At 34.0% G+C, this 24,643-nt stretch overlaps 2 protein-coding genes across 2 annotated transcripts in view; one reads left to right on the top strand and one right to left on the bottom strand.

Annotated features, from left to right (window-relative positions):
* FGF7 (fibroblast growth factor 7) overlaps positions 1-12,270 on the top strand; it is a 54,941-nt gene extending 42,671 nt beyond the window's left edge. The window contains exons 3-4 of the mRNA XM_006192329.3: positions 10,009-10,112; positions 11,128-12,270. Of these exons, the coding sequence (XP_006192391.1) occupies positions 10,009-10,112; positions 11,128-11,322 (299 nt within the window). The 3' untranslated portion in view covers positions 11,323-12,270. The remainder of the gene's footprint in view (positions 1-10,008; positions 10,113-11,127) is intronic.
* Positions 1-24,643, bottom strand: part of FAM227B (family with sequence similarity 227 member B) — a 195,667-nt gene that overhangs the window by 112,338 nt on the left and 58,686 nt on the right. The window lies entirely within an intron of this gene.

The following is a 24,643-nucleotide window of genomic DNA, read 5'->3' as shown; positions in this document are numbered from 1 at the left end:
CATCACTTCAAACTCAGTATCTTCATAAAACTCAAACACATTTTCAGTCCCACCCCAGTAAAAACAGCATTGCTCAACTTTTTCTCATGTACTCATTCTCAGCATTAGCCAGGCTTAAAATGAGCCTGACTTCTCTAATTCCCTATCCCTATGCCTTAGCCTCAACACTCACACCGCATCAGCTAGAACTCGGTCCTGTGACCACACTGAACTTCAAGGGAAATGCAATGTGTATTTTTGTGCAGCCAGCTAAAAACTCTACTGCTGTGGAAGAGGAGAACGGAAACTGGAGAACAGTAAACAGTCTTTGCTCAGAAAGCTGGAGAGAAAAATGCCTGCCTATAATTGAATAAATGAATGAATGACTGAATAACACTGTGCCGTCATACACTGAAGATGTAAGAACTGCAGATATGACAAGGGGAGAATAGAAAGCCCAGTATGCCTCATGAGAGAAGGGCCAGGATCAAAACATATAGCTTCTAATGGGTATAAAAAAAGCAAAAAGTGCAATGATTAATAGAAGATGGGAAAGAGCTATGTAACATTGTACATTAGAGATGAAGACATCTCTCAGTTAATTTGCTGATGACAAATGAAAGGAATAGGTAATACACTGGGTGCCGTAATTTTCTAACATACTCATGTATCATTTACTTATTCCCTATCAATTTACAAACAGGATTTAAGGTGGCTGAATTAAAACTAAGCATTGTGATAGGCAGAAATATTGAATATTAGACAGAAATATGAAAACTTAAGTGAACTTTAATGAAAAAAGTCACATGATGACAAAATATAGATGTGATCTATTCATATGAATAAAGTTTTGGGCATTTAAAAATTGTTTTAAAAGGGGGGTCCTGGGGATTGAAACCAGGACCTTGTGCATGCTAAGCATGTGCTCTACCACTGAGCTACATCCACTCCCCCTGGCATTTTGCAACCTCAATAAAAGCCATCAATGTGTCACTGCTTCTAAAATAGTTAACATAATCGTAGGTTGAATTAAAAAATTCAACTCATCATTTCACCAGCAATTGTATGTGTACTACTCAGAGGTTTCCCAAGTGCTTGGGGTTAACTAAAGTTAACTAGAGACGTAATAGAATCCTTTCACAACGTCTACATATTTTTTAAAAATCAACTTTATATTTTTCAATTTTTGAAAAGAATGGTTTCAATGCCTCCATAGACATATCAAATTTGGATGCCTGGCAATTAGAGAGATGAGATACATTTGTTCATGACTTAGTTAACTATTTTTTTTCTTCATTTAATCAAATCATGATGGTTTTGTCAAATGCTGTTACATTTATAACTGTAACAGGCTATTGGCTAACAACAGGAAGCATAAAGAATACTGAGTTAAATATAAGTTAATAAGAAGCATGACGATGACTCTAAAATTCGCTTTTAGACACTCTTCTCCAGATCACTAAATTCCAGTGCCTACAATAGTCTGGAGATAGTAAACACTCAATAAATACTTGCTAAATAATTTCATATGTTGCAGAAAATATTGTGACAATCGTACTGGAGCTGGCTTCACTTTTTGGGAGGTATAAGGACTCTCTATATCTCCAATACTTTATTTGTGGAGCACTATTTGCAAATAGCACAGTTAACACTATTTCTCCCATCTCATCACTTAAAAACTAGATGAAATTGTAAAAATAAGTGACCCAGTTTTTAAAAAGCATAGAAGGATTCTAATAATCAGATCAGAGTAGCAAAGTGTGTTTTGTCACCTTTAATGCTATGACTTTTATCTTTAAATTTACATTTATTTTAATACATTTTCAATTCTGCACAAACCACATAAGGTCATTTTGAACTTTACATTTTCAAAAATCATACTTTTTAAAAACATAATTAATTTAAAGAAAATAAGCATGCATCATTTGTAAAAAGATAATAGTTGATATTTGTCTTTACATATAAAATATGATTTATTACACTTAAGCAAATGTCATAAAATAGCCTTGAAAAGACACTAATTTGAAATAAAATTCCTTTTTTATAGGCATACTTTTTATTATATCAAAACTCTAAAATAATGAAATGATTAAAAATATTCTAAAGGAAGATGGTGGATTACATTACTGTAGTTTATGGTCTGTATCAAGGGAAATAATCAACAGTATTCTGTCTTAGACTATCTCTGTATCTCTATATATCTAGTTCTTGCTGAGAAACTGGTTTTAAGTAAATAATGAAGCTGGTGAAGAGTCTGGAATCCATGCTGTATAAGACATGGCTGAAAAAAACTACAGGTACTTTGCCTGATGGGGGGCACGACCAATGTCTTCATCTCTTTGAAGGGCTGTTATATAGAAAAGGCACTGATTTATTCTGCATAGCTTTAGAGGATATGTCTGAGAATATTTAGTAACACCTAGGATTGGAGCTACATATAATGTAATGAGTTGCTTCAGAATTGGTAACCTACAATGAATTAATGTGTGTATATAGCAGACACATATACAGCAATGGGACAAAACAAGACAGCCAATATAAGGTAAAAGAGAGGCATTGCATCAGTAAAAAAAAAAAAAAAAAAGGGATGACCTATTTAATAACCAATGTTGAAAAAATTAGCTAGCTATTCTCCTTACTCTTTAATTAAAACCATACTGGCATTAAACTAGTAGCCAAGTTGATCAAACATAAATGTTTTACATACTTTACTATTTATTTACATAATTTAGTTATAATTTGCAACTTGATATTTTAAAATTCATTAAGAAATTTTCAGATGGTTTGGAGCACACTAAGCACTCTGTATGCATATGCCATAGAGATTCTGTTTATAAACTCATGTATATTGAGCGTTACATAAAGTAGCCAACGCTATTTCATAAATATCAGGGTACAATATACAAAGTACAGACTGCAGCTGAACAGACCAGGAGAAATAAAATTAATTCAGAAAAGCTGTTTTCATATAACTGAAAAATTGTGCTCTACAATGGAATTTGACACAACATTGTAAAATGACTATAAATCAATAAAAAATGTTAAAAAATAAGATAAAATAAAATATCAACCAGAAAAAAAAAAAAAAAGAAAAGATGTTTTCAAACTTTTTAGCCTTGAGACTACATTATACTTTTAAAAATTATGGAGGACACCAAAGAGCTTTTGTTCATATGGGTTATAACTATTGATACTTCCTGTATTAGAAAACAAAAATTAAACTGAGACATTTTGAAAATACTTATTAACATTTTTACAAATCACAGTTTAATAACCCACTATAGGTCAATGTGAATATCACCTCATAATATTAGTGTAGGAAGAAAACAAGGCTTAAACACAGTTCCAGTCATTTTTTCTTATCTACTCTGCACATCCAATTGATTTCCCTAAAACACAGTTTATAGCCTGACATTTTTCAAATTTCAAACCTTCAACGACTCCTCATTATCTACAAATAAAGGTTAAAATTCCTTAAATTGACCACCAAGGCCCTCAAAAATCTCCTCTTAACTCCTTTCTACCTTTTCCTATATTTCTTTGTTATGTTTCCTACTCCAGAGACAGAGCTCCAGTTTCAATCTTCTGAAAACGACTGATGAATCATTGACTCTGTGATCTTATATATGCTTTCCTCTGTCAATTAGCATGATTTTTCCATTCTGTGCTTCCATTCTACGTATGTCAACCTTATGCATCCTTCAAGATGCAATACAAGCTCTATCTTTTCTTCAGATTTTCCCCTAACCACTTAGGGTATTTAATATCTCTTTTTTCCTGAATTTTTATTGGATTAATTTTCCATCTGTTCTTTTTAGGAATTGGCATATACTGCTGAGTATCATTCATCTTCATTTTCCATAGAAGGAGAAAATCCTAACTGAATATACATATATAAAATATATATATCAAATTAATATCCAGATACTTTGATGACATCAAAACTAAAGTCACCAGATGAGTTTTCTAAAATATTACTGGACTTCAGTTATTTTTCTATCCCAATACACCTGAGAGATATCACACACAAGTGTAGTAGTAATCTGTGTAAAGAATATTTGTATTTCCTACACTTTGCAAAGCATGTTTGCATTAAAACCTTCCTCCTCATGAATGTCCATATTTCACAAAGAGAAACCATTAACTTCGTAAGTAGATCTTATTCCATCATCAAAGACATTATTAATAGCAATTAATAATAAAGCCCAGAGGTACTACATATTTGGGATAAGAGCAAATCATAAAAAAATGCCACTCCAGTTGATCCCTGAACATAGGTTTGAACTGTGCCAGTCCACTTACACATGATGTTTTTCAATAAATATGTCCTATGGTACTACATGATCCCTGGCTGGCTGAACCCACTGATGCAGAACTGCAGATACAGAGGGCCCAACTCTGATATGTGGACTTTCTACTGTGTGAAGGTTGAGCCCCAATTCCTGTTTTGCTCAAGGCTCAACTTTATAAATAATTTTTCATACTCAATCATATTATTAATTAACATCTAGACTGTAGTTTTAAAATTAATAGGCTTTTTAAAGAACAGTTTTAGATTTACAGAAAAATTGAGCAGACAGTAGACAGATCCTCTACAATTAATATTTTTGCATTAGTGTGATATATTTGTTACAATTACTTAATCAATAATGGTATATACTGTTAATTAAAGTCCATAGTTTACACTGAAGTTGACTCTGCCTTGTATAGTTCTATGTTTTGACAAATGTATAGCATCATGTATTCACTACTACAGTATCATACAGAATAGTTTCGCTACCTTAACAGTCCTATCCTTCACATTTTCATCCCTACTCCCCTCTCCCCAGCCCCCGGCAACAAATGGTCATTTTAGTCTCTATAGTTTAGCTTTTTCCAGAATGTTACACAATTGGAATCATACAGTATGTAGCTTTTCAGACTGACTTTGTTTACTTAGAAATATGCATTGAAGACTCCTTCGTATCTTTTTGTGGTTTGATAGCTCATTTCTTTTTATTGCTGAAAAATATTCCAAAGTACGAATGTAGAATAGCTTACCCATTTATATACTAAAGGGCATTTTAGTTGCTTTCAGCTTTGGTGATTATGAATAAAACTCTAAACATTCACGTTCAGGTTTTGGTATGGACATAAATTTTAAACTCAACTAGGTAAACACTTAAGGCAAGATTACTGGGTTGTATGGTAAAAGCATATTTGGTATTCAGTAAGAAACCAGACTGCTTTCAAAGTGGCTATATCACTTTGCATCCCACTAGTAATGAAGGAGATTTCCAGTTGCTCTGCATCCTTGTTTGCATGTGGTATTGTCATTAAAATAAAAAAAATTCAGTCATTCTAACAGTTGTGTAGTGGTATCTCATTGCTGTTTTATTTTGTAAGTCCAATGACATATAATGTTGAGCATACTTTCATATGCTTATTTACCATCTGTATCTCCTCTTTGAGGAGACATCTGTTCAGATCTTTTGCTCACTTTTTAACTGGGTTGCTTATTAGTGAGTTTTAAGAGTTTTTTATTTTGGAAATACTGAGTGTATTTTTTTGTATACATAATATGCATGTATATGAATGTGTTTTTAAAATGAGTGGAATCTATAGCCTTGAATATAATGCATATATATATATTATGGCTAAGATTTTCCATTCAACAATCTAGGCTTGACAGAAAAATCATAAATGTCATTTAACATTAAAAATGTTTTTCATTTTTGGTACCAATTCTTAATTTAATGTGCCCAAGAAAGTATATTTGGTTAAGGATAAAATCAAATGTTCTTAGTGGACTAATTAAGTCACTGCATCTACTTATTTTCAACTTAAAAACAATTTTTTAGTTATCATGCTAGAACACCTATAAATAAATGTATGGCCCCTCAAAACAATTTAAATATAAATCTTAAAAAGGTTCAGGGAAAAGAAGTATTCAAGGAGCTGGGATGGGGACATTTCTGTGTGATGAGGCAGTAAAAAATTTTTTTGCCTTCAACCCATGAAAAGACATAGAGGAAACTTAAATGCGTATTACTAAATGAAAGAAGCCAATCTGAAAAGGCTACATACTGTATGATTCCAACTATATAACATTCTGGAAAAAGCAAAACTATGGAGGCAGTGAAAAGATCAGTGGTCTCCAACGATTGGGCATAAGGGAGAAAGATGAATAGGCAGAGAACAGGGGATTCTTAGGGCAGTAAAAATACTCTGTATGAAACAAAAATGATGGGTACATGTCCGAACACCAAGAGTAAACCATAATGTAAACTATGGGTTCTGGGTGATAATGATGGTCAATGTAGGTTCATTAATTATAACAAACATACCTCTCTGGTGGGAGACGCTGATAATGGGGGAGAATATGCATGTGTAGGAGCAAGGGGTACATGGGAAATCACTGGACCTTCCCCTCAATTTTGCTGTGAATTTAAAACTGCTCTAAAAAATAACCTCTTAACTTTTTTTCAAAGAAGGAAGTTAAAATACTTTAAATCATAAATACCATTGGTGATAAGAACAAAGAATTAGCATTAATTTTTGAAATACATTAGGAGAACTAAAATTCTGGAAGGGGATGTTGGAGGTCTTTAGAAAAATAATAAAAATTTATACCAAGGTTACTCATTTTTAATTCTAAGGGTAACGTAGGCTTAAATAATAAATAGGCAAAAAGGTTTAGATAAATTCATGAATGATTAAACCACAGGAAAAAAAAAAAACTACGGAAGCCACTTGGGGCATATTCCCTAGTTCACGATCCTAAGGAATAAATTGATGCTACTATTGATAATATTGTTGACAAAAATATTGTTAACAAGTCTAAATGGCCAATTTACCTGGAGATGTTGTTTCATTTTTCATGTTCCATTGTGTAAGCTGATCTTTCTTTTTTGGAACTCTGTCATTATGCTATCATAGTCATTATGTTAACAATCTGATGCACCCATGTAATACACCTTACATATTTGGGAGCAAGTTTACTGTGTTATTTACACACATAAACTTCTCTTAAATTCAGATTAAAAACCCTTATATTTATCTTATATAATGCAACAGACATACTGTAGACAAAAAAGACCATGTACAATTATTTTAAAGGCTAACTTAATATCTGTACACTACATATTTCTATAGCTTTTCTGAGCAATTCCCTTGGCTTCCTGCTTGGAGTTCATAAGCTTACACACTTAATTCTTCTACATATCTTTGTGGATCTGTAGGAACATCACTTCCCACTCCGCACTTGAATGAAAGAATGGTAACTTTAGTTTCTTCCTTCTTGGGTTTTCTTGAATAAAAAACGGCACAGAACATGGGGCAGAGCAGACCAGAAAGTCAGGACTGATAGGGTATTAATTCTACCAATACTACTGAATGCTCTCCCAAACTATCTACTTTTAGATATGTTGATTTCTTAATGAAATAATTTTTAACATACATCAAACAGTTAAAAATATTACTGAACCAGGAACCTTGATATTTTCAAGTCTGTCCTCACCCCAGTTAAAAGTAGAATCTTTAAAGACTGAACATCTTTTCATATGCTTATCTGCCACCTGTGTATCTACTTTGGTGAGGTATCTGTTCAAATATTTTGCCCACTTTTTAACTGTGTTGTTAAAAATTTAAAGTTTTTTTGGTATTTTTAACCCCAATGTATGGAGGGATAAGATTAACAATGTTCATCACCTGTGTCAAGAGTGCGACAAAAATATGGAGGACAATGGACAGGCAGGGGATAGAGGAAAAGGGTTTGGAGGTGGGACAATATGAATATATTGCCATGACTGAATCTGAAGGGAAAGTGATCACATACCATAATTAACAATACCTCTATCATTCTATGGTTATATTTTGTAAACAGCTGGTCCATAAAAGAAAAACCTAGCAAACATTACAGATTTCACTCCCTAATTAAAACTGAACACAAAAGATACCCTAAGCCTATGCATCAGTACTCTGCTTTCTATCTAAGACAAAATACAGTGTTGACTAATGAGAGGAATAGCAGGAATAAAGGGTAGGAAAGAAAAACATTGACTTTTTCATAACATTTTACAGTAGTAAGATCTTTAGAAATCATCTAGTCCATATGTCCTTAAACAGATATATCTACTCAACTTTGAAGGTATTACAGATATGTTGCATCAATGAATTTTAGTATTCTTCATTGGATTAATATAAATTTAACCTAATTGGATTCTGCTGCCCAATAAATTATTGCCCTTTGATCTTCTTTTACTGACCATGAAGAAGAGTTAGCTGCCAGATACAGTACTCCAGGAGGGCAGGGTTTGTCTCTGAACTGAGCCTAGTGCAGAATTGGCTCTCACTGAAGATGTGTTGAATGTTGCATGAATGCATCAGCGTCACATCCTTCATACACTTGTAAGCAACTGTTACAAATTTCCCTCAGCCTCCCCTTCAGGGCTGTGTTTTCCAAAAGTTTTCTTCCCTTTTAATTCAGGTGGATCTACATATGTGTTTTGCTGTTTAGGTTAGATTTTAACTTCTGGAGTTTATAAACCAGTGCTGTTTTTCTTACTTTGTATCCTAATATTACAGTACAGTTCTATGCATTCTGACAATGCTTCATAAGCACTTAAAAAGGTAACTATCCATCTCTTGTATTTTCTTCATAGACTTTAATTTCTAGATAAGCAGATGTAGAATCTCAATTGGATGGGCTTTGACTTGTGCTAAGCATAGTATAGGGGGAAAATGGCTTCTATATGCAGCAGATATGTGAAGCCAACAATAAATATTAGCTAGGTTACGTTAATCCTGATGAAGTGGGTAGCAATTTTGTTCTCCAGATAGGAAAACTGAAGCAAGATGAATAAATAAGAGGTTGAAGTGAAAGCATGGAGTAAAAAAAAAAAAAAACAGAATTTCCTTTAATTAAGTGAATATTTTAGAAAACAGCTTTTGGACTTGACTTATGCAGATCATTTTCATCTGCAATTTTCTTTGCATTGTGTTAAGCACAGGAAAGAGAATGTCTCAAGTTGAAAGTATAATTAATAGTAGTTACATGAACAGGTTTCCTAAAGTTTTAATTTCTACATTGTTTTAAAAACTGAGATTTTTTTTTAAACTGTATTTAGTAACAGTCACTAAAATACAGCACTTAAGGAAAAGGTGTACAATAAAAGAAAATAGTTAACATTCTTGTGGTACCTACAAGTTTTGTAAAAACAATTTCAACAATGATTAAAAATTAATTAAAAAGATACAAAGTTGTAAAAATGAGCAGGATTCATAATTTGGTTTTAGACTGTCTTCCTGTTTCAAAAAACTCACTATCAGTTTAATATATTTAATTATTTTAAAAATAGTAGGTTCTGTTTACTATCATTTACTTACAACGGCTTTAATTGGAATTGTATTCAATTTCAGTATATTCAAAAACATTCTGTTAGCAATAATTATTAATATAAAGGTTAAGTAGAAAAGTAAAGCTATTAGCTTATATATGTATTTCCATGATGTTATATAATGATTACGAGCCAGACCATCTGGGTTCAAATTCCACTTCTGCCACTTATTAGCTGAGAATTTGGGCAAATTACTTAACTTCTTGGTGTCTAAGTTTCTGTAAACTGGGGATAATACGAGTACTTGCCTCATAGTCTTGGTGATAAGTAGATATATTAATACATAAGAGTGCTGAAACAATCCTTTGCATGTGGTATGAATTCAATAGATGTTAGATGTTATTATATTATTATAGTAAATTAGAAATGTGACTCTAGAGAAGAAAAAGCTAAATTCAAACACATAACTCTTTCCTTGAATCCAGATTTTTTTCCTATAAAATAAAAAAATCAATAGTTTGCACTTCTGACACTTAATAAGGACTAATCTGGTGTTTGTGTATATGCATTTATGGGTTGGAGGGGGTGTCAGACTAAGTAATCACATTAATAATCTTAATTTCCAACTGAAACAGAAATAAGAACAAATGGTCCTTGGATAATCTGCAAAGCTGAGTGAATAACTGACATATCTTTTTGTGATTCCTTGCAGACATCATGGAAATCCGGACAGTGGCAGTTGGAATCGTAGCAATCAAAGGAGTGGAAAGTGAATATTATCTTGCAATGAACAAGGAAGGAAAACTTTATGCAAAGGTACTGATAATTGATAGTTTAGACTATATTTCTCAAATTTATTTTTGTCAAAAACATCTTGCTTTTCTGAAAAGTAAAAATGGGATTAATTCTTTTCAAACTATATAATCCAATGATTTCATTAAAACATTGTATATTTAAGAATTAAGAAAAAAATATTTTCTGTGTGACCTTGGACAAATTGCTTAAGCTCTCTGGACTTTGGTTTCTTGAGTTGGACTAACTGACCTCCAAGGATCCTTCTAGCTCTAAAATTCCATTTACATTTTAGATACTTAAAATCTAAAATGTCCATTTGTCAGTATTAAAGCTCTCTTTGTTAAAGTTCACCCAATTTGCACATTGCTGACATGAAAATTCTTTGGGAAAAAAAATCCAGACATTTGTTTATCAATGGCAATCTCACAATCATAGGCTTTGAACTGTAAGCATTTCCATTGTTCCCACTTTATTACAATATGAAGTATGTAACAGTTCATCCTGCTGTAGTAAAGTATAATTGATTGTCCTTTGATTTCCCACAGCACAGCACAATACTTGGCACAAGCTAATTATATAAAAATAAAAGTTTAACTGAATGAATGAATGAATAGTTGGATGGATGAACAAATTAACTTTTTATTTCCTATCACCATCACAGGCAGAGTAATAGTAAATGAATAAAAGTTGTGAAGTATGTCCTTCTCCTAATTATATGAAAATTTCAGTTGTTAGGAGAAAAGTGACTTGGGTATAGTAATCTGAGAGCTGCTAATTAGAGGGAAATGGCTCCTAACACTAAAGAATAGGAGCAACTGACTGCCAAAAAGCTGCATGTTCAAAACTATGTTGCATAGTGTATTGTTTTACCTTTTTTAAATTTTAAGAAAAAAATGCTAACTGTATCTAATAAACTGCATTGTGTCTGCTCAAAAAAGTCACGTATGTTTAATTCTATCAAATATTACTGCTTATTCTTTGTTCAATTGAGTCTATTTAAAAATCACTTGGATAATGTTGTTTGTTGTTTTAACAGAAAGAATGCAATGAAGATTGCAACTTCAAAGAATTAATTCTGGAAAACCACTACAACACATATGCATCAGCTAAATGGACACACAGTGGAGGAGAAATGTTTGTTGCCTTAAATCAAAAGGGGGTTCCTGTAAGAGGGAAAAAAACGAAGAAAGAACAAAAAACAGCCCACTTTCTTCCTATGGCAATAACCTAATCATATATGGCATATAAGAAACCAGTTCCAGCAGGGAGATTTCTTTAAGTGGACTGTTTTCTTTCTTGTTTCATTTCTATTTCTTTCTTTCTTTTTTTTTTTTAAGTAACCAAGAAAGGCTGGAAAACTACTGAAAAACTGATCAAGCTGGACTTGCGCATTTATGTTTATTTTAAGAGACTGCATTAAAGAAAGATTTGAAAAATATACACAAAAATCAGATTTAGTAACTAAAAGTTGTAAAAAATTGTAAAACTGGTTGTACAATCATGATGTTAGTAATAGTAATGTTTTTTCTTAAATTAATTTACCCTTAAGAGTATGTTAGATTTGATTATCTGATAATGATTATTTAAATATTCCTATCTGCTTATAAAATAGCTGCTATAATAATAATAATAATAATAATGCAGAAGATGTTATATAAGATATGTCAGATCTAAAGGCTGCTGGAATGATTTGTCAGATAATCAAGCCAACATTAACCATGGAAGATGAGCAGTATTGAAATGTTTTCTAGTGAAAAATTAGGAACCACTTACACTATAATCAGAAAAGAAGGAACATTCTCAAAAATTCTATTATGGAATTGAATCAAATAGGTAGTTTTACAGAAGCGTAGGATTAGAACATGCTTGTACCTATTAACAAGACAAAGTCCTTAATGCTGCTCAAATTGAAATGGTATTACTTAAAGAATGTTTTCAAATACCTTGTATATAAAATAGCAATAATCATAATACTGTACTTCATCTCACTCACCACAAGATAACATTTTATAATCCCTAAAAGTAAAATTCAAAAATCTTTTACTTTTTTTTTTCAAGTAACATAATCTATCTTTTGTATAATTCATATTTGGGAATATGGCTTTTAATAATGTTCTTCCCACAAATAATCATGCTTTTTTTCCCCTGTGGTTACAGCATTAAACTCTATTTTAAGTTGTATTTGAACTTTATTGTTTTGTTATTTAAGTTTATGTTATTTATAAAAAAAATAACCTTAATAAGCTCTATCTGTTTCATATGCTTTTAATTCTAAAGCAATAACAAAACCATCTGGCTCAACTGCAATTTCCCCCTCCCACTCATGACCAACACCAAGCCTAGTACACAGGACTTGGGCCAGCAAATCCTGGATGGCAGACAAAAATGACAGCCTGCAGCAATGCTTACAATAGATGTCTCACAAGGAACAATACAAAAATGTGGAATATGTTTTGCCACATACTCTTGTCAACTAACTTGGATCTTATAAGTAAAATCACTGCAGATAAAAGAACTAACATGATTTTAAAGTTAGACTCTACTTGAGTTCCTGAGTAGAAAAGTACTACATTAAAAAATAATGCTTATTTAAAGTCACTAATTTTTCTAATTTCTAGAAATCTCTGCCATTTAAAATATGGCAGCATCGAAAGTTATTTTCCTGTCCGATGGCAAGAGCAAGATGCCCAAAATAGAACATACAGTTAGGGATTTGAGGGCCTGAATCTCAGGGAAGGCTTGAGGTCAGGCAACTGATAATGGATGTACTGGTAAGATAAGTTTCTCCTTCACAGTTCTTCCATTGGCAGATCTTGATAGCACTTTATTGTTCATCAATAGGAGGTCAGCATTGACCTAAATTAGACTGTTGGTATGCTAATCATAGTGCTTTTAATTTCGAAATGCTTGTCATTTAAGTCCTTTTATTTTATACAGATACTATCCAGTAATACGTTTATAGGTGAGAGTTACACGAAAAGGCTAAGCCAACAGAAATAACAGATTCACTTGATTTTCTTGTGGCTCACCTATGTGACCAGGCTGTAGGAAACTAAAAAGAATTGCCCTTCTTCAGATATACTCTAGGAAAACACCATGAATGATAGTCTTTTCACTGTTATCTGATTCAAGGAACTTGCTAGCTAGCCTAGGTTCCTCGATCAGGCTTCTGTGACTGGTGACTTGTGAACATGTCAAGAGCAGAGGAGGACATATGTTTTTCATATTTGTTTCCTTATTGCCTAGCAGAGTGTCTGCCCATAATCATTTTTTACATGAATTCATCCAATTTTTGAATATCAAAGAAAATTCATAGTGAGACTAATCTTACTTCATTTTAAGAAGTTAAGAAACATGATTATGTGGAAATTTAAGTGGAAATAATGAATATATACACAAGATATGAGCTATGGTAGGACTTAATACTCTGTTTATAGAGTTATGGTTCTGATCAAATTACAAAGCAATGCTAAATTAACCAATAGTATTATCAGTAAATTCAATCTGGTAGCATTCCTAGAAATACTTATAATTCTTTGTCCTTTCTCTCACCTCCTTTTTTTTTTAAACACTTAACATGCAAATTTTAGAAAATAAAATCTGCACTAGTTACAAACACTTAAAATTCAAGAATCTTAAAACTTAAAGCCAGGGGCTTTAGTCCTTCCCATTCATTTATAGACCAAGAAATCAAGGTTATAACAGATCTAAAATCATGCAGCTGGTCAGGGTCAGAGCTGCCACGAGAATCTAGGTCATTCAGTATGTGCTTCCTGTTCTTAGATGATTAGGATTAATAGTTAGTGGTCTTTAAAAAAAAATTCCTATTGAGATATGACCTTTACATTTGCATGCAAATGTGACGTGTTTCAGCAATCCACTTCATATATAATGATTAGTCTGTACTGTGATGATTTGACTCAAAAAGAGGAAAGAAAAGATGAAATTTCCAATCCTGACTCTTATTCAATGCACCTTACATGCACCTCATTACTTACAAATGGAGAGCACTGTGCAAAATACCCAGATAAACAAAGGAATCTTTTCTAAAATGTTCTTTCAAAGAGAAAATTGGTTAAATACATTGGTTTCCAAGAATTAGAAAAGAAAAAATTAAATAGAAGAATATAAAATGTTAGCAAGAGAAGTAATACAAAAGGTACTTTCAACACAATTAGTGAAATAAAACATTTTTACATAAAAATGCTGTAATATAAACCGTCAGCTTTTCAGTTGGCTAAAATTCAACTTAATGACAGAAGAGAAGGGATGCTGGAGATAAATTCTTAGTTTCCATCTCTTAGAGTTTGCTCTCTGGTTCTCTAAAGTGACAAAGAACCTAAAGATGGACTATGGGACCAGCGGTAGTAAAAATCAATTCTGTAACCTCGAATACCCTAAAAGCAGTGCCCCTCACAATTCTTTAATGAAATACCAATAATAGTAGAGAGACAGAATGAGAGACTAAGGAATAATGAAAAGGTGGCTGACCGAAGACACAAAACTGCTTGAAAATCTTTCTCTTAAAACTCATGTGATTTTTGCACTTTACTCCAAAATACACCTATGTTCGCTTTAAAATGAAATTCATACCAGCAAGAAAGTGATGCATCAGAAAGACGTACAAGTTTCATCATGTGGCTTCATCTGCACTACTACCCCACTGCCATATACTTGGGCATGAATAAGACACAAGAGATCCTGTACCTCTCGTAGTTCAACTTTACACACAGATGACAAGTGGCTAAAGAAAACCGAAACATTATCTAAAGTTTACTATGAACTGGAGTGATATTAAAAAGACTTAATGACCAGTATGCGTGGTTACTGGTCAATCAGAGTATATTAGAATAGATTCAGGCCACTGTGACTAACTTGTGGGTACTAGATGATTATCAGCCTTGACCATTTCTATCATCACCCTAAAGAGTTTTTGGAGAAATATCTATTAATTGATCTCTCTGGCTTGAGCTCCTGATGCATATCTCAATATGAAATAGTCCATAAAAACTTCATGTCTAACTGTTTCAGTATTTTTGCCAGGCTACTCTTTTTTTTTTAAAATATCATTTTTTCATTGAAGTATAGTTGATGTACAGTGTTATGGTTGTACAATATAGTGATTCACAATTTTTGACGGTTATACTCCATTTATAGTTATAAAATATTGGCTGTATTCTTTGTATTGTACAACATATCCTTGTAGCTTACTTTATACACATAGTTTGTACCTCTTAATCTTCTGCTGCTATACTGCCCCTCCACCAGGCTACCCTCTATTCCACTTCTATACTGATCCAGCAAAGCAGCTGCTTTCAATGAAGGTGGTGTTCCTTCAGGCCCACATATGCTTTCTCTTATCCTTTAACTTTAAATGGTTTGTCAAGAAATTTTACTTTCTCTTGAGTTGAGGAGACTTGACAGAAATCAACAGATGACATCCTAGTCTCTTCCCCCAAAACCCTGAATTTACTCTTACCTGAGAAGATGTCTCTTATATTTTCCTTTTATTTCCTGATTATTATGTGTTTCCAGTTTTCAAATCCCCATCACTGAATTTATGGGAGCCTATACAAATTTATTTTCTTTTCATATCATCAGAACTTACCTTCTAATAATTGAAATGTGAGATGAATAATAACATTTAGCTTAAAGATGGCAGGCCTTTCTCTTGACAAATCCAGTCAAGTATTAATTATCTACTGTTGTGTAACAAATTACCCTACAACTTACTGGCTTAAAACAGCAAGTATTTATTACCACATAGTTAAAGTGGTCAGAAACCTGGGCATGGTTTAGCTAGGTGTCTCTAGCTAGAAACTGTTATAAAGGCTGCTATCAAGGTTTTGGCCAGAGCTGCAGTTACCTGTTACCTCAGTGCTCAACTAGGAGAGGGAGCCACCTTAGGTCCTTGCTGGTTGCTGGTTTGAAATATCACTTCCTCGCCACATAGGCCAAACTGTTCCACTACTTACAAATGATAATTTTTTCCCACAGAGAAAGGAATCAGAGAGAGTAAGAGAGACTGCCCAAATTAGAAGCTACAGTATTTTATAACCTAATCTTGAAAGTGTTGTCCCATCACTTCTGTCCATACTCAAAGGGAGGGAATTAACAAAGGCACATAACCAGAAAGCAGGGATCACTGGATGCCATCCTAAAGGCTGCCTAACACAAGTCATAAACTGGACATTTTCAAAGCCACCACCACAAGATAGGATTCCTTAGGGTCCAATAAGAGTAATTCATGGCTTTCAGGGGTGAGCCATTCAGCAGAGAAAGATGAAGTAGGTATATACTCCGTGGTAACATACTTGATCATTTCTAGAGGAATACTTTAAGTCCAATACCACATAGAACAATTGAGAAAAGGTTTGAACCATAGTCTGGATGGCCTATTAGCTTGAGTTGTGCCTCCTTAGAACTCCTAATGTAGCTGTGAAACTAACAGTATCACTGCCTCCACATGAAGGAGATGACCCTGCCTTTGGACCCAACCTGAAGGTAATCTTCCCTTCCACCTCTCTACATCAAGAGAATAAGATCATAGATGCCAGCTGAAATTCCTCGAGCCATAGAGCTTTGTCCTAGATGGCAGAGGTAACCAGTTACAAGTTGCCCAAGACTACCTGAGGATAAGAAAACCTAAACAGACTTGAAAAAGAATTGATTTTAATGTAAGATGCACACTGGAATCACCTGGGAATTTTTTTTTTAATAGTGAGGCCCAGGCCCCACTCCAGGCTGACTGCATCAGTATATCTGGGATGGGGCCAAGGCAATGGTATTTTTAAATGTCTCCAGGAGATTCTATTGCCTATGCATTTGGGAACCAATTAACTAAACGAGGGTGAGCGGTGGAGGACTCTTTAGGAACTATGCCTGAGTCTATCTTTGTTTCTTCCTTCAACACCCCAAAAGCCTTATGCTGCTTCCCACCTAATTTCATATTTTCTAATATGATTCTAAAGTTTGCAGTGCTTCTTGGATCCCTGGTACATGTCTTTATATTTCCCTATACACAATTGGGGTTAAAATGAAAAACGCAAGTGCTGGAAAGAGAGCTACAACTGTTTTTGCATAGGACAATTACGGAGTATACAGTGCACAAAGGATACCCTCTCCCTGCAGCTCGCTCCCGCCACATCAACACCACAGTCCATTCTCAGATAGAGCAGTCAGATTGATTCTGTCAAATCGTATCTCAGACCATGCAATTTCTCTATTCAGAACAGCAACTGTTTCCCGTATTATTCAGAATAGAAGCCAAAGTTCTTAGGGTGGACTATGGAGTAGCAATGGAAAATAACTAAAAACTTAGATGTTATTGCAGCAACATGGATGGTCCTGGAGAATGTCATTCTAAGTGAAGTAAGCCAGAAAGAGAAAGAAAAACACCATATCAGATCGTTCATATGTGAAATCCAAATAAATAAATAAATAAATAAAAAGACAAACGAACTTATTTACAAAACAAACATTCACAGACACAGAAAACAAACTTATGGTTATGGGGGAGGGGGTAAGAAGGGACAAATTGTGAGTTCAAGATTTGCAGATACTGACTGGTATATATAAAATAGATGAACAACTTTATACTGTATAGCACAATATCTTGTAGTAGCTTATGGTGAAAAAGAATATGAAAATGAATGTGTATGTTCATGTATGACTGAAGCATTCTGCTGTACACCAGAAATTGACACAACATTGTAAACTGACTAGACTTCAATAAAAAAAGATAAAAAAGGAGACTCCACCCCAAAATAAATAAAATACCTGCTTTACACTGTAGCTCCATTAAAAAAAATTCCGTTTTGCAAAAACAACAACAATAAAAAAAAAAAACCCCAAAACCTTAGATGTTAAATTAGCTATGGGCAAGACAACAGGAAAAAAAAAAGCAATGAAAATCTAGAATTATGCACTCAGATTGTTTGGCAGATACCACTGAATTCTCAGGCCATTTAAAGAAATTCAAATGATATTATAGACAATATTTAATGGGCATGATATGCCCACTGATATAGAAAAGACAACAGCCCCATATCAAAAATTGACAAATGAATGTACATTGTTCTGTTTGAAGTAAAGAAAATATTTAAGGCATACATGTATCAATTGAATGGTTCTCCACTTCAACAAAAATTTTCTATTAGTCAACCAACTAATGGAACTAAGCTAGATGAGAGGGCTTCTACTTTTCTTTATTTAATTGATCTATTGTTATTTTGGTTGTTGCAAAATTTTCACTAACAGAAATATGACTTTTTGTACATACTTCTTTATATTTCTGATTATTTTAACATAATTATAAGTTGAATTATTAGACTCAAAAAATCCTTTAAAAATGAAAATAGCAAATTTGATTTTTAGAATGCTTTTCACCAATATATATTCCAACTCTCAGTACAGGACAGTAGATAAACACTTTCTTTAATATTTATGCTCAAAATTTAATCAGCTTTTGTTTTTGTCTCTACTTCCCTTTGACTATCTGGTATCACCAAAACCCAGCTAGCCTCCTCTTTTTCAACATCTCAGATGTGTGTCTTTCTTGGTCTACAACCTTGTTATATCATGTTCAAAGTTTAGAGACTATTTCCTGATCATTCTTCTATCTCGATTTTCTCCCCATCTCAGATACTACCTAACTCCTTAATCTTCCTAAAATATTACTTTGACTATGTCAGTAGCCATGTAAAGAATCCATGTTATTAGCTTCTTACTGCTTATTGAGTTTAATTTAAAATCTTTAAAATAGCCTCCAAAGCTGTCAAACAATTGTCTCTACCTGTCCAATCTTCTCACCACTTACCATAAACCTTATATTTCCCTTACTCCATTGTGTGTATGCCATTGTCTTTCTCTCCTCACTAGTCCATAACTTTTACCAAAAAAATGAATCTCATGAATTTTGTTCACTTACATATCACAAGTACCTTTAACAGAATCTGGCACAAGAGTAAGAAGTCACTAAATATTCACTGAATGAATAAACCAATTCCAATTCAGTGACAGAATGCTAAGCACACCTCATTACAAAGCATTATTCCAATATTTAAGCAATATATAAATGTAGTTGTTACAAATGAATAGAAACGTGCCACCTTGGGGTGGGTTCAAGATGACGGAAAAGGATGTCAGACTCACCTCCCCTCAAGAACACATGAAAATGGCAACTATATATAGAATAACTCTCACCGTGAACAAGAAAAATGGCTCTTCTGCAACAAAAGCTATAAAGAAAGATCTACATAGAGTCTAGTAGGAAGGGAGCAGAAGTGATCTGGTTAGGACCTGCACCTCTAGTGGAGGACACAGAAGAGGAAAGGGTGACACAGGTTCAGGGACCCTCTCTGGGGAGTGAGGGGTTCAAGCCACATATTAAGCACCCCGGCTATGGGGTCTGACACTGGGAAGACAAACTCCTTTAGCTGGTTTGAAAATCAGTGGGGCATACCGGAGGGCTCTAAGAAACTAAGACTTCACTCTTAAAGAGTGAACGCACAGACTTGCTTACTCCCAGTCACAGGCAGCAGACTGAAAACTGCCTGGCACTCTGGTTTGACAGGACTGTGCCCAGCACACCTTCCAGCCCACAATGGGCTCCTGCTCCAGCCCCTCTTGCCCTGGTGGTGCTCCCCACTAAGCAGTGGCTGCTATTGCCAACAGGAGTGCACAGACTGGAGGGAATGGTGCCTGCTCAGACCCTGGTCCTTCCTCTGACCACAGTGTTAGCAGCCACTGCCAGCTTGTACTTTGGTGCACATATTTGGAAGGAAATAAGACTACCTCCAGGGTGAAGACCGCCACTGCCAGAGAGTGCATCCCTGTTCACACTTGGAAGGAGACAGGATAGCTCCAATGTTGAGACAACCATCGCTGAAGCCTGCATCCCTGCCTATGCTGAACGAGCCTGCTCAGTAATGTGGCACCAACCCCTCTGCCCTGACCCAACTTCTAACCAAAGCATGCATATTGGGGAAAATTGAAACCAGAACAGAAGTGCAGCCTCAAACCCTCAGGCCCTGGACACTCCCAAACCAAGGTGGAGAAACCCTGGAAAAACTCAATTCCCTCAGGGCTCCAGCTCCAAGCCCTTAGACACCAACTCCACCCATGATAGGGCTGTAATGGCCACAGAACAAAGCCTCAGCTTGCACCTGGCTCTGGCTCTAGCCCCTCCAACTCCAGCCCCATTTATCACCAGCTTGGTGGCTACCAGCACACTCCAGGGCAAGCTCCAGCCTTGCTCACTTCAGATATAGATCTCCCACCCAAGCCACTGGGCATAAGAACACTGCATAGGAACACTCTCACCAAGGACACACCTTCAAGACACAGATAGATAACTGTTTCACATAATTTCAGAGACAGAGAAATTTAAACAAAATGAGAAGACAGAAGAATATGTTTAAAACAAAAGAAGAAAGTCCCCCTGAAAGACTCTAATGAAACAAAGATAAACAATTTACTTGATAAAGAGCTCAAAGTCAGAGTAATAAGAATGCTGTATGAGCTTGGGAAAGGAATAGATGAACACTGTGGGAATTTTAAGAAAGAACTAGAAAATATATAAAGAAAAAACAGTCAGAGCTGAAGAATACAATAACTGAAATGAAAACCACATTATAGAGAATTAACAGCACATTAGGTGATACAGAAGAACATGTGAGCCATCTGGAAGATAGACTAATGGAAATGATACAATCAGAAGAGCAAAAAGAAAAACAAATTTAAAAAAGCAGAATAGCTTAAGATACCCTCCGGACAACATCAAGTGTACTAATACATACTTTATAGGAGTCCTAGAAGGAGAAGAGAAAAAATGGTAGAAAATGTATTTGATGAAATTATGGCTAAAAGCTTCCCAAACATGAAGAAGGAAATAGATATTCAGGTACAGGAATCACAGAGTTCCAAACAAGATGAAACCAAAGAGACCCACACCAAGACAAATTATATTTAAAATGGCAGGAGTTAAAGAGAGAATTCTAAAAGCAGCAAGAGACAAAAAAAAAAAAAAAAAAAAGAGTCACATACAAGGGAACCCTCCTGTCTCCACATAAGGCTATCAGCTTATTTTTCTGCAGAAACTTTGCAGGCTAGCAGGGAGTGAGTGGCATAATATATCTAAAGTGCAAAAAGGAAAAAGCCTGCAAACTAGGATACTCTACCCAGAAAGGTTATCATTCAGAACTGAAGGTGAGATAAAGAGCTTCTCAGACAAGCAAAAACAAAAGACTGCATCAATACTAAACCTACTATACAAGAAGTGTTAAAGGGTCTTAAGTGAAAAAGAAAAGGCTACAATCAGAAATCATAGGAAGAGCAAAATTCCACTGGTAAAGATGAATATATAGTAAAGGCTGTGGATCAACTACTTAAATAAGCTAGTACAAAGGTTAAAAGATAAAAATTATAAAATCAACTATAACTACGATGAACAGTTAAGGTATCTTTTCCAATCATAATGGTATGAAACCAAAAATCAATTAGAGGAAGGAAAATGGTAAAAACACAAACACATGGAGACTGAACAGCATGCTCCAAAAAACCAATAGGTTGACAAAGAAATCAGAGGAAATCAGAAAATACCTTGAGACAAATGAAAATAAAAATGTAACTTCCTAAAATTCTATGGGATATAGAAGCAATTCTAAGGGGGAATTTTATACCAATACAGGCATACCTCAAGAAACAAGAAAAATCTCAAATAAACATCCATCCAACCATTTAAAGAAATTAGAAAAAGAACAAATAAAGTTTAAAGTCAGCAGACGGAAGGAAATAATAAAGATCAGAGAGGAAATGAATAGAGATAGAAAAAAACCTAAAAGATCAAGGAAACCAAAAGCTGTTTTTTTGGAAAGATAAATAAAATTGATAAACCTTTACCCAGGCTTGTTAAGAAAAAAGAAAGAGAACCCAAATAAACAAAATAAGAAATGAAAGAGGAAAAATTATATCATTTCTGATATCACAGAAATATAATCATAAGAGAATTCTATGAGCAGTTATATGCCAACAAACTGAATAACCCAGAAGAAATGGACAAATCCTTAGAAACAAACAATATTCCAAGATTGAATCAGAAAGAAATAGATAATCTGAACAGACTGATTAGCAGCACTGAAATTGAATCAGTAATCAAATAACTCCCAAAATAAAATTTCAGGACTTGATGACTTAGGGGAATTGTACTAAACATGTAAGAAGAGTTAATACCCATCCTTCTCAAACTATTCCAGAAAAACTGAAGAGAAAGGAACACTTTCAAATTCATTCTATAAGGACAAAGTTACTCTGATATCAAAACTGACAAAGATACTACGAAAAAAGTAAATTACAGAGCAATATATCTGATTAATACAGATACAAAAATTCTCAACAAAACATTAGTAAATCAAATTTAATAATATATAAAAAAGACCATACACCATGACCAAGTGGGATTTATTCCAAGGATGTAAGGATTGCTCAATACCTGCAAATTAATGAATGTGATACATCACATTAACAAAAGGAAAAATAAAAATCACATGATCACCTCAATAAATGCATAAAAAGGATCTGATAAAATTCAACACCAATTCAGGATAAAAACTCTCAATAAAGTTAGTATAGAAGGAACATATCTCAAAATAATAAAGACCATTTATGACAAATCCACAGCTAACATAATTCTCAATGGTAAAAAACTTAAAGCTTTTCCTTTAGAATCAGGACCAAGGTAAGGATGCCCGCTTTTGTCATTTCTATTTAACATAGTATTGAAAGTCCTAGCCTATGGCAATCAGTTAAGAAAAAAAGAAATTAAAGACTTCTAAATTGGAAGGGAAGAAATAAAACTATCACAATTTGCAGATGACATGACACTATATATCAGAAAACCCTGAAGACTCCACCAAAAAAACTATTAGAATAAATGAATTTAGTAAATTTGCAGGCCACAAGATCAATATACAGAAATGAGTTGTTTTTCTAAACACTAGAAATGAACTATCAGAAAGGGAAAACAAGAAAACAATCCCATTTACAATTGCATCAGAAAGAATAAAATACCTAGGAATAAACTTAACCAAGGAGGTCAAAGACTTATACACTGAAAACTATTAAGACACTACATGAAGGAAACCGAAGATGATACAAAGAAATGGAAAGGTATCTCATGTTCATGGACTGGACAAATACTGTTAAAATAGCCATACTACCCAAAGTAATCCACAGATTTAATGCAATCCCTATCAAAATACTTATGGCATTTTTCACAGAACTAGAACAAGTAATCCTAAAATTTGTGTAGAACCACAAAAGGCCCTAAGTAGTCAAAGGAATCTTGAGAAGAAAGAACAAAGCTGGAGGTGTCATGTTCCCTGATTCCAGAATACACTGCAAAGTTACAATAATCAAAACAGTATGGTACTCACATGAAAACAGACACATAAGTCAATGGAACAGAATAGAGAGCCTAGAAATAAACTCATACACATATGGTCAATTAATCTATGGCAAAGGAGGCAAAAATAAATAATGAGGAAAGACAGTCTCTACAATAGGTGGTGCTGGGAGAACTGGACAGGTACATGTAAAAGAATGAAATTAGAACATTTTCTCACACCATATACAAAAATGAACTCAAAATGGATTACAAAACAATCTTATGGTTATCAAGGGGTGGGAAGGGATAAACTGGGAGTTTGAGATTTGCAGATACTAACTATATATATAAAATAGATAAGCAACAAGTTCATACTGTATATAGCACAGGGAACTATATTCAATATCTGTAGTAACCTATGGTGAAAATAATATGAAAATGAATATATGTATGTTCATGTATGACTGAAGCATTATGCTGTACACCAGAAACTGACATGTTGTGAACTGACTATACTTCAATAAAAATACATGTGTATGTATATGTATACATATATATATATATACATATATACAAGAGTAAAAACAAAATGGATTACAGACCTAAATGTAAGACCAGAAACCATAAAACTACAAGAAAACATAGGCATACACTTTTGAAATAAGTGTTAGAAATATTTTTTGGATCTTGCTTCTCAGGCAAGGGAAACAAAAGCAAAAATAAACAAATGGGACCTAATTAAACTGAAGAGCTACTCTACAGCAAAGGAAACCATCTACAAAATGAATAGATAATAAACTAAATGGGAAAAGATATTTGCAAATGATATGTCTGTTAAGAGTTAATATCCACAATATATAAAGAGCTTATACAACTCAATGTCAAAAAACCAAACAACTTGATTAAAAAACGGGCAGAAGACCTGAATAGACATTTTTCATAAGAAGACACACAGATAGCCAACAACCACATGAAAAGATGCTCAACATCACTATCAGGGAAATGCAAATCAAAACCACAATGAGGTATCACCTCCTATCTGTCAGAATGGCTATCATCAAGTAGACAACAGATAATAAATGTTGGCAAGGATATGGAGTAAAATGAACCCTTGTACTCTGTTGGTGGGAATGTAAATTGGCACAGTCACTATGGAAAATTCGGAGTT

The sequence above is a fragment of the Camelus ferus genome, chromosome 6 (assembly GCF_009834535.1).
Source record: "Camelus ferus isolate YT-003-E chromosome 6, BCGSAC_Cfer_1.0, whole genome shotgun sequence".
In the NCBI taxonomy this organism is placed as follows: Eukaryota; Metazoa; Chordata; class Mammalia; order Artiodactyla; family Camelidae; genus Camelus; species Camelus ferus.
This window is presented reverse-complemented; position numbering and strand designations above follow the sequence as displayed.